Source organism: Sus scrofa, chromosome 18 (assembly GCF_054392235.1).
Source record: "Sus scrofa isolate SSC_HxYL_T2T_F1_AM1 chromosome 18, Sscrofa_HxYL_maternal_Yorkshire_Landrace_v2.0, whole genome shotgun sequence".
In the NCBI taxonomy this organism is placed as follows: Eukaryota; Metazoa; Chordata; class Mammalia; order Artiodactyla; family Suidae; genus Sus; species Sus scrofa.
The window spans coordinates 59,510,823-59,526,027 of NC_139400.1; the positions used below are offsets into that span (position 1 = coordinate 59,510,823).

The window sequence follows — 15,205 nt, forward strand, 5'->3', positions numbered from 1 at the left end:
CGGCGGCGACGGCGGCGGCAGTGGCGGTCGGTGCTGCGGCAGCGGCGGCGACGGCTCGGCGGGACCGAGGGCGGGAGCGGCCGAGACCATGGTGAGGGCTGCGGGGCGGGCGTCGATGGCTAGGCGGCGCCGCTACCTGTTGAGGCGGCGATGGGCGTCAGGCGGCGACGACAGCGGCGGGGCGGACGTCAGGCGGCGGGGCTGCCCGCGGTCCCGGCCTCGCCCGCCGCGGCGCTGGCGCGAACCGAGGTGCGCGGGCCTCGGCCCGGGCGGCCCTGAGCCGAACAGCCCTCGCAGCACCGCAGCACCTCCGTGGTCCCCGCGACCCACTTAGAGCCCCACATTGTGCGTGGGTTAGAAAGTGCGGGTTTTCAGAGACGCGAGTGGAGAGAACTTGGCCCGGTGTAAAGTTGGGAGGGAAAGGCGGCGAGCGCTGGCTGTGCCCCGCTCGGGAGTGAGCCGGCGACGCCGAGGCGACGAGCAGGGTCCGCCCGAGCGCCCTCCGGAGACAGCCCTGCCGGGTGCTGAACCGCAGGCAGAAATTGTGGTTATTGTGACGTTCTCACACCTCAGAACCGGAGTCGACCTTGTGGATCGTTGCACCCGGTCTCCGCAACTGGTGTGCAGTTAGCGGAAGCACTTCCACAGCCGACCGAGGCACGGCTTGCAGCTGCTCCGTGAACTGGTTTGCCGGAGCTCATGCTTCTCCTGCTCCTCGCTGGGTTTTAGGGTGTCCCCCACTTAATCTTTAGCGACGTGCCGTATATTGGCTGCCCCTTTACCAGCAGCTAAAAATACACGGGCGTTCACGTAAGCTAAAAATACAGGAGGCGTGGGGTGTCATTCTTGTTTTGAGATTTTTTGAGCTTAAGGAGAAGTGAGTGAGCACGTGACTGTTAAACTAAGGTGAAAGCAGGTTGGCATCCAGTTTTCAACTTTTTTTGAATGAAATGTACTTTAGCCGGCTCCGTAGGCGTATTTTCTAACTCAGGTTAATACTCACTCGGATCTTGGAAGAAAAATTTTGTCATGCTTGTAGTTTGTTTCTCAGTCCATCGTCTTTGAAATGTGCGAAGTTGGGAGAGTGTAACGTAAGCACAGTTTGAGGGGGTGGTGAAGAGAAAGTAATTATTCATTTTCTGTGCAGTTTTGTATTCACATAAGTTTGGTTCCATAAAAGTATGTTTTTGTTAAATATAACAAATGTATCTGTGGAGTTCCCGTCAGGGCACAGCGGAAACGAATCCGACTGGGAACCATGAGATTGCCGGTTCGATCCCTGGCCCTGCTCAGCGGGTTAAGGATCCCGCGTTGCCCTGAGCTGTGGTGTAGGTCGAAGACGAGGCTTGGATCCCGAGTTGCTGTGGCTGTGGTGTAAGCCGGCAGCTGTAGCTCTGATTAGACCCCTAGCCTGGGAACCTCCACAGGCCACAGGTGCGGCCCTAAAAAGCAAAAAAAAAAAAAAAAGAAAGAAAGAAAAGAAAAGAAAGAAATGTATGTGAAGCCTCCAAACTGTGGAAGTAGTCATTTAGTTGACTGAGATTTTTAAAAATTAATTTCATGTCCACTTCTTTGAAAAGCAAATAAGTTAAACAACAAATATGATGCATTTGAAACAGTAAGCATAGCATTGCTTACAAACAGTAAACTGGGAAACATGGGGTGTTTTGCAGTTGGTAACTTTTAATTGATAACTACTTATTTCATAATTCATTCATAGACAGTGATTATAATTTTAGACTCATATATCAATTGAGAGGTTTTTAAATGTTTTACACCAGGGCAAATAGAGCTGAAAAGATTTATTTGAAGAATAAGTGAGAATATATGGTTACTTAAACTGACCTCAGAAATCAATTGATGTGAAAGCTTTTCTTGTATAGCAGCATGGTCAGAAATTATAAAATAGGAGTTCCCTTCATGGCTCAGCGGTTAACAAACCTGACTAGGAGCCATGAGGATTTGGGTTTGATCCCTGGCTTCACTCAGTGGGTTAAGGATCCAGTGTTCATGAGCTGTGGTGTAGGTCACAGATGAGGCTTGGATCCTTCGTTGCTGTGGCTGTGTTGTAGGCCGGCAGTTGTATCTTCTTCAATTCGCCCTCTAGCCTGGGAACTTCTATATGCCATGGGTGTGGCCCTAAAAAGCAAAAAAAAAAAAACAAAACAAAACAGAGATTATTAACATATATGAGGCATCCTTGTAGAAGGCTACAAATTATCAATTCTATTAAATCAGTCTCTCGCTAAATTTTTAAATTTAAGGAAGAGATATTAGTTATTAGGTTTTTTCCCCCTGCTTCTAGTACCTGCCAAGACCTTTTTCTTCCCTCCATGTGGTTTTTGGGAAGTAAACATTAAATCATCTGAGACCCCAGGGATGGGGTAGTGCTTGAAGTGGTGTACATAGTTGATTGTTAGCCTAAAGAATATTTTAGGAGTTCCTGTTGTGGCTTAGTGGTAACGAATCTGACTAGTATGCATGAAGGTGTGTGTTTGATCCCTGACCTCAGTGGGTTGAGGATCCGGCATTGCTGTGAGCTACAGTGTTGGTCGCAGACATGGCTCAGATCCCAAGTTGCTGTGGCTCAGGCTGGCAGCTGTAGCTCCTATTCGACTCCTGGCCTGGGAACTTAACATATGTTGCGGGTGCAGCCCCTAAAAAGCAAAAAAACCCAAAACAAAACCAAAAAAAAAAAACCACGCAAAAAAACACAGACCCTCAAACAGCTAGCCAATCTTGGAAACTGATTTCTTTAACTAGTTTTTGTTTGTTTTAAACAGACAAGAAATCATAGATTTCAAATAGTAAAATCAAACCATCCAACGAGGAGTTCTGTGGCGCGTCGGGTTAAGGATCTGGGATTGTCACTGCAGCAGCTGTGGCTGCTGCTGTGGCTTGGGTTTGATCCTTGGCCTGGGAACTTCCGCATGCCTTGTGCTTGTCCCCCCTCCCACAAAAAAAATCCAAAGAGAATATTGGTTTCCTTGTCTAGCCAGATCCTTAGTATTCCCTCCCTAGAGGCAAATAACTTCTCTAACTTACTTTGTGACTAGATGTATATGGACACACTCTGCAGTGCTCCACTTTTACATAAACAGAAGCTCTCCGTACTTCCACATCCCTTGCCTTTTACACAGGTGGCTTTTCAGAGTTGTTCCTTATCAGCATACATCTGCGATCTCTTTGTTGAAATGGGTGCCTGGTCCACGGTATTTATATACTTTGCCTCATTTGTGAACATTAAGGTTATTTGGTAAATAATTACTTTATATCAACTGGAAGTAGTATTTGTTTAACCCGTGAGAAAGTTTGAATGTCTTTTTTAATACACGTAACAACGATTTCCATTTTGCCATTGTAAAGTGTACAATTCGGGGGGTTCCTGGCATGGCTCAGCAGTAACGAGCCTGACTAGTAACTATGAGGATGCGGGTTTGATTCTGGCCTCAAAGGATCAGGCGTTGCTGTGAGCTGTGGTGTAGGTCACAGATGCACCTTGGATCCTGTGCTGCTGTGTCAGTGGCATAGGCCTGCAGCTCCGATTTGACTCCTAGTCTGGGAACTTCCATATGCCGCACCTATGGCCCTAAAAAGAAAATAAAGAAGTACAATTCAGTGTCAGTAAGTATATTAACATTGTTGTGCAACCACTGTTGTCAGTCATCTCTGGGACTTTATCTTCCCAAATTGAAACTCTGTGCCCATTAAACAGTAATTCTCCCTTCCACACTTTTCCCCATCCTCTGGCAGCCATTATTCTGCTTTCTGTTCTTATGTTTTTTATTTAAATGGCCACACCCTTGGCACACGGAAGTTCCCAGGCTGTAGCTGCTGGCCTATGCCTCAGCCATGGCAACGCCAGATCCTTAACCCACTGAGAGGCCAGGGATTGAACCCTCATTCTCATGGAGACTCTTCTTAAAACCACTGAACCACCATGGAAACTCCTCTGTTCTTATGATTTTGACTAGGTACCTCATATAAGTGGAATCATACATGATTGTCTTTTGGCAGTTGGTTTATTTCACTTTGTATGTTTTCACCATTTACCCATATTGTAGAATGTATCAGAATTCCCTTTTCATAACTGAATACTATTCTGTGGTGTATATACCACAGTTTGGCCTATTCATTTATCCATGATGGACATTTAGGTTGTTTCTCCCTTTTAGCTGATATTTATAATACTGCTGTGAACATGAGTGTACAAAATATGTTTGAGTGTCTGTTTTCAATTCCTTGGGTATGTGCCAAGATGTGGAATTGGTAGATCATATGGTAATTCTGTGTTTAATTTTCTGAGAGTTTTTTTCCCTCCCAGAAGAGCTAAGTTCTGGATGTTTCTGTGAAAAAGACATATGCTAACATTGTTTTAAAGTTTTTCATTATGGGAGTTCCACTGTGGCACAGCAGGTTAAGGACCCAGCATTGCCACAACTGTGGCAGAGGTCATAGCTGCAACTCTGATTAGATCCCTGGCCCAAGAACTTCCATATGTTAGAGATATGGCTGAAAAAGAAAAATAGAATTTCATTATGAAATATTTCTAGCATAAGAATTATGTTAAGTTGATGAAAATTTTTCAATCTCAAATTTGAAAATTATGTTCAAATTTTTAGAAATCTCGGAGTTCCCATTGTGGTGCAGGGGAAATGAATCCAACTAGTAACCATGAGGATTCGGGTTCGATCCCTGGCCTGGCTCAGTGGGCTAAGGATCCAGCGTTGCCATGAGCTGTGGTGTAGGACGCAGACGAAGCTCGGATCCCACGTTGCTGTGGCTGTGGTGTAGGGCGGCAGCTGTAGCTCCATTTCGACCCCTAGTCTGGGAACTTTCACATGCTGCAGGTACAGCCCTGAAAAAAAAAAGTTAGAAATCTCTCTCTTTTTTTTTTTAGGGTCGCACCTGTGGCCTGTGGAAGTTCCCAGGCTAGGAGTCAAATCAGAGCTGCAGCTACAACATGGGATCCAAGCTGAGTCTGCAACCTATACCACGGTTCACGCAACTAATGCCAGATCCTTAACCCACTGAGTGAGACCAGGGATCAAACCTGAGTCCTCATAGATACTAACTGGGTTCGTTACTACTGAGCCACAAGGGAAAGTCCCTAGAAATCTCATTTTTAATAAATATTTAAGGTTTGACCTCATTTTTATATAATTTAATAAATGGTGATACAGCATGGGTATATTTAAAATGAAAGAAGGAGATAACAGATTTTTTTTAACCACCTAACGTAAAACTAGAAGAAGTTTTGTTTCCTAAATATATGTGAAATAGCATTTTTTAGTCTTCATCTGGAACCTTTTTTCCCCCTAGGCTGGAGGTAAAGCTGGAAAGGACAGTGGAAAGGCCAAGGCTAAGGCAGTGTCTCGCTCACAGAGAGCTGGGCTACAGGTAATGGATCCGTGCTGCTCCAATTCGTTATTACATTATTTTCTTTACTGTTGTAATTCATGACTCGTGAGTGTTTCTGTAATTACAAAAAATGGACTTGTATTACCTTAAATAATGACATTAGTTGATCAAAATATAAGTTACAGAGCAACTGTCTTTTAATTAGTATTCTCTTCTAATTGAAGACAAGTTATAAAAAGATCTTAAATGAAATTCGGTGATTTCATTCTCTTAAAATCTATTATTCTACATTATAATTGTATTCCTAGTTCTTTTATAAATTATATTGAAGTGAGTATGCTTTTGCTTTTATTTTTAAGAAGGTGTTTGTAGCAATACATCAGCTTTCAAGATGAGATAGAATTTTGCGTAGAATAATGTACCGTCTATCCACCAGTCCTCTGAATATTCTCCCAATATCTTCAAATGTAGATTGAATAATATACTCAAAACACTAAATCATTTTCAAATTTCATGTATTTGAATGGTTGCAGCTTTAATCTACAAACTCAGAAATTTCTGAATAAGTTAAGAATTATTCCCTACAGAGTTCCTGTCATGGCTTGGTGGAAACAAATCTGACTGGCATCCGTGAGGACACAGGTTTGATCCCTGGCCTTGTCAGCGGGTTAAGGATCCAGCATTTCCATGAGCTGTGGTGTAGGTTGCAGACACTGCTCAGATCCCGAGTTGCTGTGGTCGTGATGTAGGCCAGCAGCTGCAGCTCCGATTCAGCCCCTGGCTTGGGAACCTCCATATGCCATAGGTGTGGCCCTAAAAGAAAAAGAAAAGACAAGAATTATTCCCTACATATGAGACACTTTTTTAAATAGCACAGTTTGAAAGTCAGACTCTTGAGTTTTGGATTATTATCCTCTTGGCAGCAGTGAGCCATTGAAAGTTTTTTAGCAAGAGGATGAGATGATGCAGATGGTATCAGAGGAGGGGGGTGAGCACTTAACACTTGATGAATTGTTCTGTATTTTGGAGCCATTTTGGAAATCTCAAAATTTATTTGATGTGTCCTTAACTTGAAGGGGGAAGTAAAAAAGAGATGCAAGCTATTATAGTGATTTAGGACTAAGGTAATACATACTTGAATTTGAGTGGGATGGAAAGGACTAGAAGGCAAAAGTATGCTCCCAAAAAATGGGGGGAGAGGTATAGGGTTGAGAAGCAAGTCAAAGAGAAGTTTCTCTAAGACTTAGAACTTAAAGGGTGGAGGATTTTGTGGTAGGGACAAGGTATGAAATAATAAATTCAAGTGGCGGTATTTTGAAGTTCCACCAAAACATTCAGAAGTTGTAGGTTTGAGTCCAACTTTCCAAGAGAGGTGATTGAAAGAATTACAAATTTAAGATCACTTAAGTAAAATTGATGGCTTTTGCTGTGGGTGAATTTCCTAAGTAGAGCATGGCGAAAGAACAGAGGATATCAGTGGACCCCTCCCTTACTGTATTTGATGTGATATTTGAGTCACAACAAAAAGCCTGGGGAGGAGTTCTCGTCATGGCACAGTGGAAATGAATCCGACCAGGAACCATGAGGTTGCGGGTTTGATCCCTGGCCTTGCTCAGTGGGTTAAGGATCCAGTGTTGCCATGAGCTCTGGTATAGGTCGCAGACACGGCTCAGATCCTGTGTTGCTGTGGCTGTGGTGTAGGCCGGCGGCTGCAGCTCCCATTCAATCCCTAGCCTGGGAACTCCCATATGCCACGGGTGCGGCCCTAAAAAGCAAAAAAAAAAAAAAAGTGAGGAGTAGTCAGAGTTAGTGTCGAAACTGTGTACTCACTGCAGCCTGAGGAAGAGTGGTTTTTGAACTGCTCTGTATCAGACACCAAGCCAGTCGCTTAGGGCACGGAAGGGAGTTAGTCCTGGGCCCTGACCCTGGGGGGCTTAGAGTTAGGGAAGGAGTGGGAACAAAACAAAATAATCACGCCTTTTCTCCTAAGGGTGCCATCTAGAAGCAGCGGATAGATTCGGTGATTAAAATGCTACTACTGGCCTTTAAGAACGGTGTTCAGGAATCTGCGTATGGTACAGCAGGTTACAGATCTGGTGTGGTCACTGCTGTGGCACAGGTTTAGTCTCTGGCCAGGGAACTTCCACATGCCGTGGGTGAGACCGAAAAAAGAAGCAGTGGTGTTCAACAGAAGCCAGGTTTAGAGTGGGAGGAAATGGTTGACAAGAAAGTGCAGGGTTTAAAGTTTGCTTTTTTTTCTCTTCGCTTTTTAGGGTCCCACTTGCAGCGTGTGGAAGTTCTGGGGCTGGGGATCCAATTGGAGCTGCAGCTGCCAGCCACAGCCACAGCTACGCTGGATTCAAGCCACATCTGTGCCCTTCACCATAGCTCACTGCAACACCAGATCCTTAACCCACTGAGCGAGGTCAGGGATTGAACCCTCATCCTCAAGGTTACTAGTTGGGGTCATTACCACTGAGCCACAATGTGAACTCAAGGTGCGCTTTTAAATTTTGCCTAAAGGAGCCAGCAGAAAGGAAGTTATTGGAGCTGCTGAAATGATAGAGCAATGACAAGGTGAGGCAGGGTCCTTAAGAAAGTTGGGGGAGCGGGTAGTCGGAGGCCCAGACAGGTGGGATTAGCATCCTTCTGCAGTGAGGAAGCCCCTATTCTCAGAAAGTAGAAAGAGTCACCATGAGAGAATGGTGTTGGTTTTCTTGGCTTTTAGGTCACCTCTTGAACCTGAGGAAAGTAGAATGAAGTTGAGGCCTAAAGAAGGTGGTAGAGGTTCATGGTCACGTGAGCCTGTGAGGCCGAGGAATAGCACTGTGGAGTGTGTAGTTGGTGACAACTGAATTAGCTTCTCTTCCTTTTATAATGACGACACACTATGTAGAAATTAACTCATAAAAACCCCAAGGTTTGGTTTGGTTTGGTTTTTAAACTTATTCTCTCCTCAGGAGGGGTCAAAGCAGGCATGAAGATGTGGGACTGATTACTAGGACATGACAACATGTAAGACCCTGAGGACTGTTTATTGCCAAATAGATTTGGCTTCTGATATGTGTAAACAAATCTTGTATTTCATGCTTTACTCATATTATTCAGCCTCTGATACACTCAGTAGTGTGACGTTAAGGCTTCATTGCTTCCCATTTGGATGGTCTCTCTTGCAGTTTCCCGTGGGCCGCATCCACAGACATTTGAAGACTCGCACCACAAGCCACGGAAGGGTTGGTGCCACCGCTGCGGTGTACAGTGCCGCGATTCTGGAGTACCTCACCGCTGAGGTTAGTGGGGTGGGATATGTGGGACTCCCCGGGCTGTCCTAGACGCAAATGCAAGAATGGAGAATGGGCTTGAAACAAATAATAGCGGTATTAGCGGAATCTTAGCAGCCCGTTACCCAGTACCAGTGTCCCACGGAACTTGGGTATGCTTGTTTTTGAAGTCAAGCAAGGGTTGCCTTGGGTGCAGCTGAAATGGGGGAAAAATAGTAATAATAAAGTTAAGCAAGGGTCAGCAATCCTTATTTTAAAATGATGTGACGAACAAGTGTAAGACAATTTAAACAGTGCACTCCTCTAATTAGACTGAAGTATCTATGTGATCAATAAGCGATATTTGCAATATTACAGTGTAACTGTGAGTTAATAAAGATTTGAGATGGGATGGACTTTTTTCCATGATTCAGTGAGTTTTATGTATAGATGTGCAGCCATCATCACAACCTAATATTAGAACATTTCCATGAAGATGGGATAAATTTTTGCCAGTGTGGTGATCCCCCTTTTTTTTTTCTTTTCTTTTATCTTTTATTGGCTGTACCCGGGGCATGGGGAAGTTCCCAGGCCAGGGATCAAACTCCTCCACAGCAGCAACCTGTGACGCCAGATCTTTATCCCACTGAGCCACAAGAGAACTCGGGTTTTTTTTTTTTTTTTAAGACAGTGCAGGAGTTCCCTTCATGGCTCAGCGGTTAGCGAACTCGACTAGCATCCATGAGGACGTGGGTGGCTTGGATCCCCCGTTGCTGTGGTTGTGGTGTAGGCAGGCGGCTTCAGCTCCCATTGGACCCCTAGCCTGGGAACCTCCATATGCCGCGGGGTGCGGCCCTAAAAAGACAGACAGAAAGAAAGACACAGTGCAAATAGCTTTTATTTTTATTGATTTATTTATTTATGCTTTTTATGGCTGCACCCTTGGCATATGGATGTCCCCAGGCTAGGGGGTGGAATCGCAGCTACAGCTGTCAGCCTACACCACAGCTTACGGCAACACCAAATCCCCGACCCACTGACCCAGGCCAGGGATCGAACCCGGATCCTTTTGGGTACTAGTCAGATTTGTTTCTGCTTCACCACAACCAGAACTCATGACACTTTTTTTTAGGGCTGTACCTACAACATATGGAAATTCCCAAGCTAGGGGTCAAATCAGAGCTGTGGCTGGCGGCCTACACCACAGCCACAGCAACTCGGGATCTAAGTCTCGTCTGCCACCTACACCACAGCTCATGGCAAGGCCAGGGATCGATCCTGTGTCCTCATGAATACCAGTCGGGTTCATTACCTCTGAGCCATGTTGGGAACTCTTAATACTTTTTTTTTAAATCACAAGTTTATTACGATGATACGAAATTTGGTAAAAGATCTAACCGGGCCTTCTGGTTCTCTGCGTGCTTGTGTGCATGAAATGCTCTACCTTGCTCAGTTCAACAGGTCAAGAAGGTAAGTTAGTGGGGCCATAGTTCCTAATTCTTGGGTCATGGACCACCACTTCTTCCATCCTAATTAAGGAAAACGGAAGGGAAGCCGTGAAACTCCTTCAGCTCCCTTCCAAGCCAGGGAGGTAATTTGCGTAGCACGCAAGCCAACCTGGTAGAAACAGGGACGGTTCTTACTTGGGAAAGATGTGGCTGGGAGCTGGTTTGAAAGATGTAGGTTTCACCTGTGTGTTAATCATCAGTGTTGCCATTTCATTACCCTCCAAGGCATTGTTCTCCCATGGGAGAGTTCACATTAAGAGTTGTAACTTTTCTGTGTCATGAGCAGGGATTTTGTGTTGATGATATTTTTTGTGTTGGTACTAGTCGAGAGTCTTTCTCCTTTATTACGCCAGTTTCTATTTGCTTAGGTAACAGACTTTTCAGAAGGTGTGCATTTTGTTCCCTCATGTGGAGGCATAGGCTTCTGGCTCAATGTTTAAATTCCATCTAAACTCCCATTTCCTTTATTCTTAGGAACTTTGATTGTAATTTTCTAGGTTGAGATTAAACAAGAAACATATATATATAAACAGTCAATGTGTACTCTCCACATTTTTCAGTTTGAGGTTTTAGTCATTCACAGAGGTAAGGAAAATACTGAAATCTAAGTCGGGGTAACCACTTTTCAACGTTGCCTTCACACGAGGGTCACTTGGGGAGCTTCAGAGACCGTAGTCCTGGAGAGAATGGAATGAGGTACTGCTGGTTTTCATAGCTTGCTTATTGCTTCAGATGTACACCAAGGCTTCCCACCACTCTTTTTAAGTGAGGAGACTCGGAGTCCCTCGGGGGTTTTTTGGTTTTGTTTTTGCTGCGCCTATGGCACATGAAAGTTCCCAGGCCAGCAGTCTAGCCACAGCAGCAACCCAAGCCACTGCAGTGACAACCCTGGATCTTTAACTTGCTGTGCCATAGGGAACTCTCTGGAGTTATTTTTCTGTTACTTCTATCAAAGGTTTTATAATGGCCAATATAGTCTGGAGGCTCCAAAAAAGAGAAATGCAGTTTTACGTCCAAGACGAATGTTGAGATTTCGCTAGTTGAAAATTCCCCTTATAGGAGTTCCCATTGTGGTGCAGTGGTTAACGAATCCGACTAGGAACCATGAGGTCGCGGGTTCGATCCCTGGTCTCGCTCAGTGGGTTAAGGACCCAGCGTTGCTGTGAGCTGTGGTGTAGGTTGCAGACGTGGCTCAGATCCCGCGTTGCTGTGGCTCTGGTGTAGGCCAGGGGCTGCAGCTCCAATTCGACCCCTAGCCTGGGAACCTCCATATGCCGCAGGGGTGGCCCAAAGAAATAGCAAAAAAAGACAAAAAAAATAAAATAAAATAAAATCCAGCTGTTAAGGGCTATGAAAAAATAGATTACATGAGTATATTAAAATATATTAGTATTTTTCTAGATCTTCACATTTAGAGTCTTGACTAAGGGATAGTATTAGCCCTTGTCTTTATTTCTTTCCATAAAAGTCATTTGTTTTTCTCATGTCTCTAGTTCTCCTGCAAAGGTTGAATATAAAAGGGCCAAATGAAGTAAAAAGAGTTCTGTGCGAGTATTATAGAAAGAGGAAAAGGGGAGTTCCCGTCGTGGCGCAGTGGTTAACGAATCCGACTAGGAACCATGAGGTTGCGGGTTCGGTCCCTGCCCTTGCTCAGTGGGTTAACGATCCGGCGTTGCCGTGAGCTGTGGTGTAGGTTGCAGACGCGGCTCGGATCCTGCGTTGCTGTGGCTCTGGTGTAGGCCGGTGGCTACAGCTCCGATTCAACCCCTACCCTGGGAACCTCCATATGCCGCGGGAGCGGTCCAAGAAATAGCAACAACAAGAACAACAACAAAAAAGACAAAAAGACAAAAGACAAAAAAAAAAAAAAAAAAAAAAAAAAAAGAAAGAGGAAAAAAATGTGTAGGTTTATATGTATCTTCTGTTTTATGTGTAGATACTCTGGTGATCTTTTTAGCTTAATTGCAGGTCCGAATCAAATCCTTAAACACTTTGTGTGATGTGCTATCTCACGATGCCTTTCGTAGGTGCTGGAGCTGGCAGGTAATGCTTCCAAGGATCTCAAAGTGAAGCGGATCACTCCACGCCACTTGCAGCTTGCGATCCGTGGTGATGAAGAGTTGGATTCGCTTATCAAGGCCACCATAGCTGGGGGTGGTATGTAGTTTTCCTCTTCAGCATAGGACATAACTGGTCTTTTGTTTTTTCCTTTTGTTCTACCCAGTGGTGTGGAGGGTTTCTTGCCCTTTTTGAAGGTCCAAGGTCTCCTGCCGGCCTTGAGTAGATATGCCATGCCAGTCGTTCTACACAGAGATTTTTTTTTGATGTGTTCGTGGGAGAAGGCGAGCGCCATGTCTCACTGCTCCACCATCTTGATCTTCCTTGTAACTGGTCTTTCTAACTAATAAATAATTGAGATCAGTGATCCAGAACTTTTCTGTGGCCCACTAGAAAACTTAAATTCCAAAAGTGTTAAGTCTGTTACAATTCTGCTCTTCTTTTCATTATGATTTGAATAAATATTTCTTCTCCTTGTAGCCATATACGGTGCTGTTTCGATTTTAGCAAATTCTTGTCTAAATTTCCCATGAGACTTAAAACCTGGTATTTAAAATATTTCCCGTATCCTTTAAACTGTTTGAAAGATGATCTTGAGAAATGGCTTAATATGGTGCTCTGGAAAATTAAGACTAAGATAATTGAATGAGTCAGGATCAATGAAGGTGAGAGATATGCTTGGTGGTTCTTAATGCTTTTTGGATCACGTTTGGAGAACCTCTTGAAAGCTGTGGTTACTCTTCATAAAAGTATATAAAATCATACCATTTTAGGAGTTCCCGTCGTGGCGCAATGGTTAACGAATCCGACTAGGAACCATGAGGTTTTGGGTTTGATCCCTGGCCTCGCTCAGTGGGTTAAGGATCCGGCGTTGCCGTGAGCTGTGGTGTAGGTTGCAGACGCGGCTTGGATCCGTGTTGCTGTGGCTCTGGCATAGGCTGGCAGCTACAGCTCTGATTAGACCCCTAGCCTGGGAACCTCCATGTGCCACTAGAGTGGCCCAAGAAATGGCAAAAAGAAAAAAAAAAAAATCATACCATTTTATATATAGTTTTAGAGGGGTTTCCAGACCCCAAGATAGAGACCCCTTGGTATAGGTACTTTAACAGAATCCGAATATAAAAGGACTTGGCAAGTAAATTTCATTCTTTGTGTAAGCGCTCTTTTGGGTTGAGGCCCTGAGGTGGGGTGCTGTAGCCAGCTTAAAGGTATGTGTGTGTGTTTGCTTGCTTTTAGCTAATACTGTTTCTTTCCATTCCCTTCTAGGCGTGATCCCTCACATCCACAAGTCTCTGATTGGAAAGAAGGGACAGCAGAAAACTGCTTAGAGAGTTGTCTTAACCAACCCTCTTCCTCCCCGTCATTGTACTGTAACTGGGACAGAAGAAGTAATGGGGATATGTGGAATTTTTTAAAACAGTTCAGTGGAAAAGCTTAGGCAGTTACTGTAGACATGATAAACATTTGTACGTTCTTTGATAAAAAGTACCTTTTCATGTGGCAGCAGTCGTGTGTTGATTGGCTAGGTTTCTCCCTTGTGTTTTATACAAAAATGTGATTGAGTTCCCGTTGTGGTTCAGTGGTAATGAACCCGACTAGTATCCATGAGGATGTGGGTTCCATCCCTGGCCTTGCTCAGTGGGTTAAGGATCTAGCGTTGCCATGAGCTGCAGCATAGGCTGCAGATTCGGCTTAGATCTGGCATTGCTGTGGCTGTGGTGGAGGCCAGCAGCTGTAGCTCCAATTCGACCTCTAGCCTGGGAACTTCCATATGCCGCAGGTGCGGCCCTAAAAGGAAAGAAAATGGAATTGATGAACTTTTTTTTTAATTTGTTTCAGAACTTCTGTTTGTGCTGTATGTTGGCAATATTTTGCTCACACTTTGAAATTTTTAAAATTTCAATTGCTTATATATTCAGAAAAATCTTAAAACAGAAATTGGAAATTTACTGCAATCATGATTAATACCATATTATATTGAATTTTAGATGCTGTCTATTTTGTAGTATGCACCAATGATTTTACATACCACTAAAGAAAAAAAATGCCAATTAAACCATCATATGCCATTGATTATGAGATGCATCCCAATTTCAGAGATGTTAGAGTATGAAAATGTACGTTTAGAGTTGATGAAATAGGATAGCGGACTTTGTTTAATTATCTAATGAGCACTTACTGTGTGGCAGGCCCTGTGCTAAGCACTGCACTGGTGACGACGTTTTCTCACCCCCACTTTGAAGATGTGGGATTTGAGGCTCACGGAAATAAACGGCTTGCATTTATCTAGCAGGTAGAAAGGGGCATAACTAGGGTACGAACCTGGTCTGGCTGACCCCAGAGCCCACACTCTTACCTAGAATGGAAATTTATCAGAGTTTTCTGCTTTTGGCTTAAAATTCAAATTTTCAGTGGTCTTATTGATACAGTGACATTCAGTAATTTGTACAATATTTTAAAAATTCTTTTTCTCTGTCAGTTTCTAAGTAACTATTGTTAAGATTTAAGTTAATGTACCAGTTAATGGTCCATCAGAAAATTATATTTTTCTGCCTGGAAGTCTTCATTAAAAATGGAAATTCTTTAATGTTTTATAATACAACAGTATCAAAACAAAACTCTCATTTTTAAAAACTTATTTTATTATGGAAATTTTCAAAAATAAAGAGAACAGTATAAAGAATGCCCGTGTACTCATCCTCCACTTTCAACAGATGTTCTGTGGTCACTTTTGTTTTCCCTGTGTCCCCACCTGAGCCCTCGTCCCAGTGAATTGGTTTGAACCCCACGCCAGGCACGGTTTCAGCGTACATCTCTCACGACGGGGTACTGCTTAGCCTGCAAGCACGCACAACGCCATTGTCGTGAGCCAGCTGACACATTTTATAGTAACAGATACCCAGTCAGTATTCAGATTTCTCTGATGGTTTCATTAACTTAACGGTTGGTTGGTTTGAATCAGGATCCAAACACTGTCTTGTATTTACTGATAGCTCTTAAGGTTCTTGTTTTTTGGCC

General features: G+C 43.9%; 1 protein-coding gene across 1 annotated transcript; it reads left to right on the top strand.

Annotated features, from left to right (window-relative positions):
* The first annotated feature begins 1 nt into the window (after position 1).
* On the top strand, positions 2-14,870 carry H2AZ2 (H2A.Z variant histone 2). Its single transcript, XM_021078658.2, has 5 exons — positions 2-91; positions 5,323-5,400; positions 8,538-8,651; positions 12,157-12,286; positions 13,454-14,870. Exons 1-5 carry the CDS (start codon positions 89-91, stop codon positions 13,513-13,515), a joined length of 387 nt encoding a protein of 128 aa, XP_020934317.1. The 5' UTR covers positions 2-88; the 3' UTR covers positions 13,516-14,870.
* Positions 14,871-15,205: the final 335 nt, after the last annotated feature.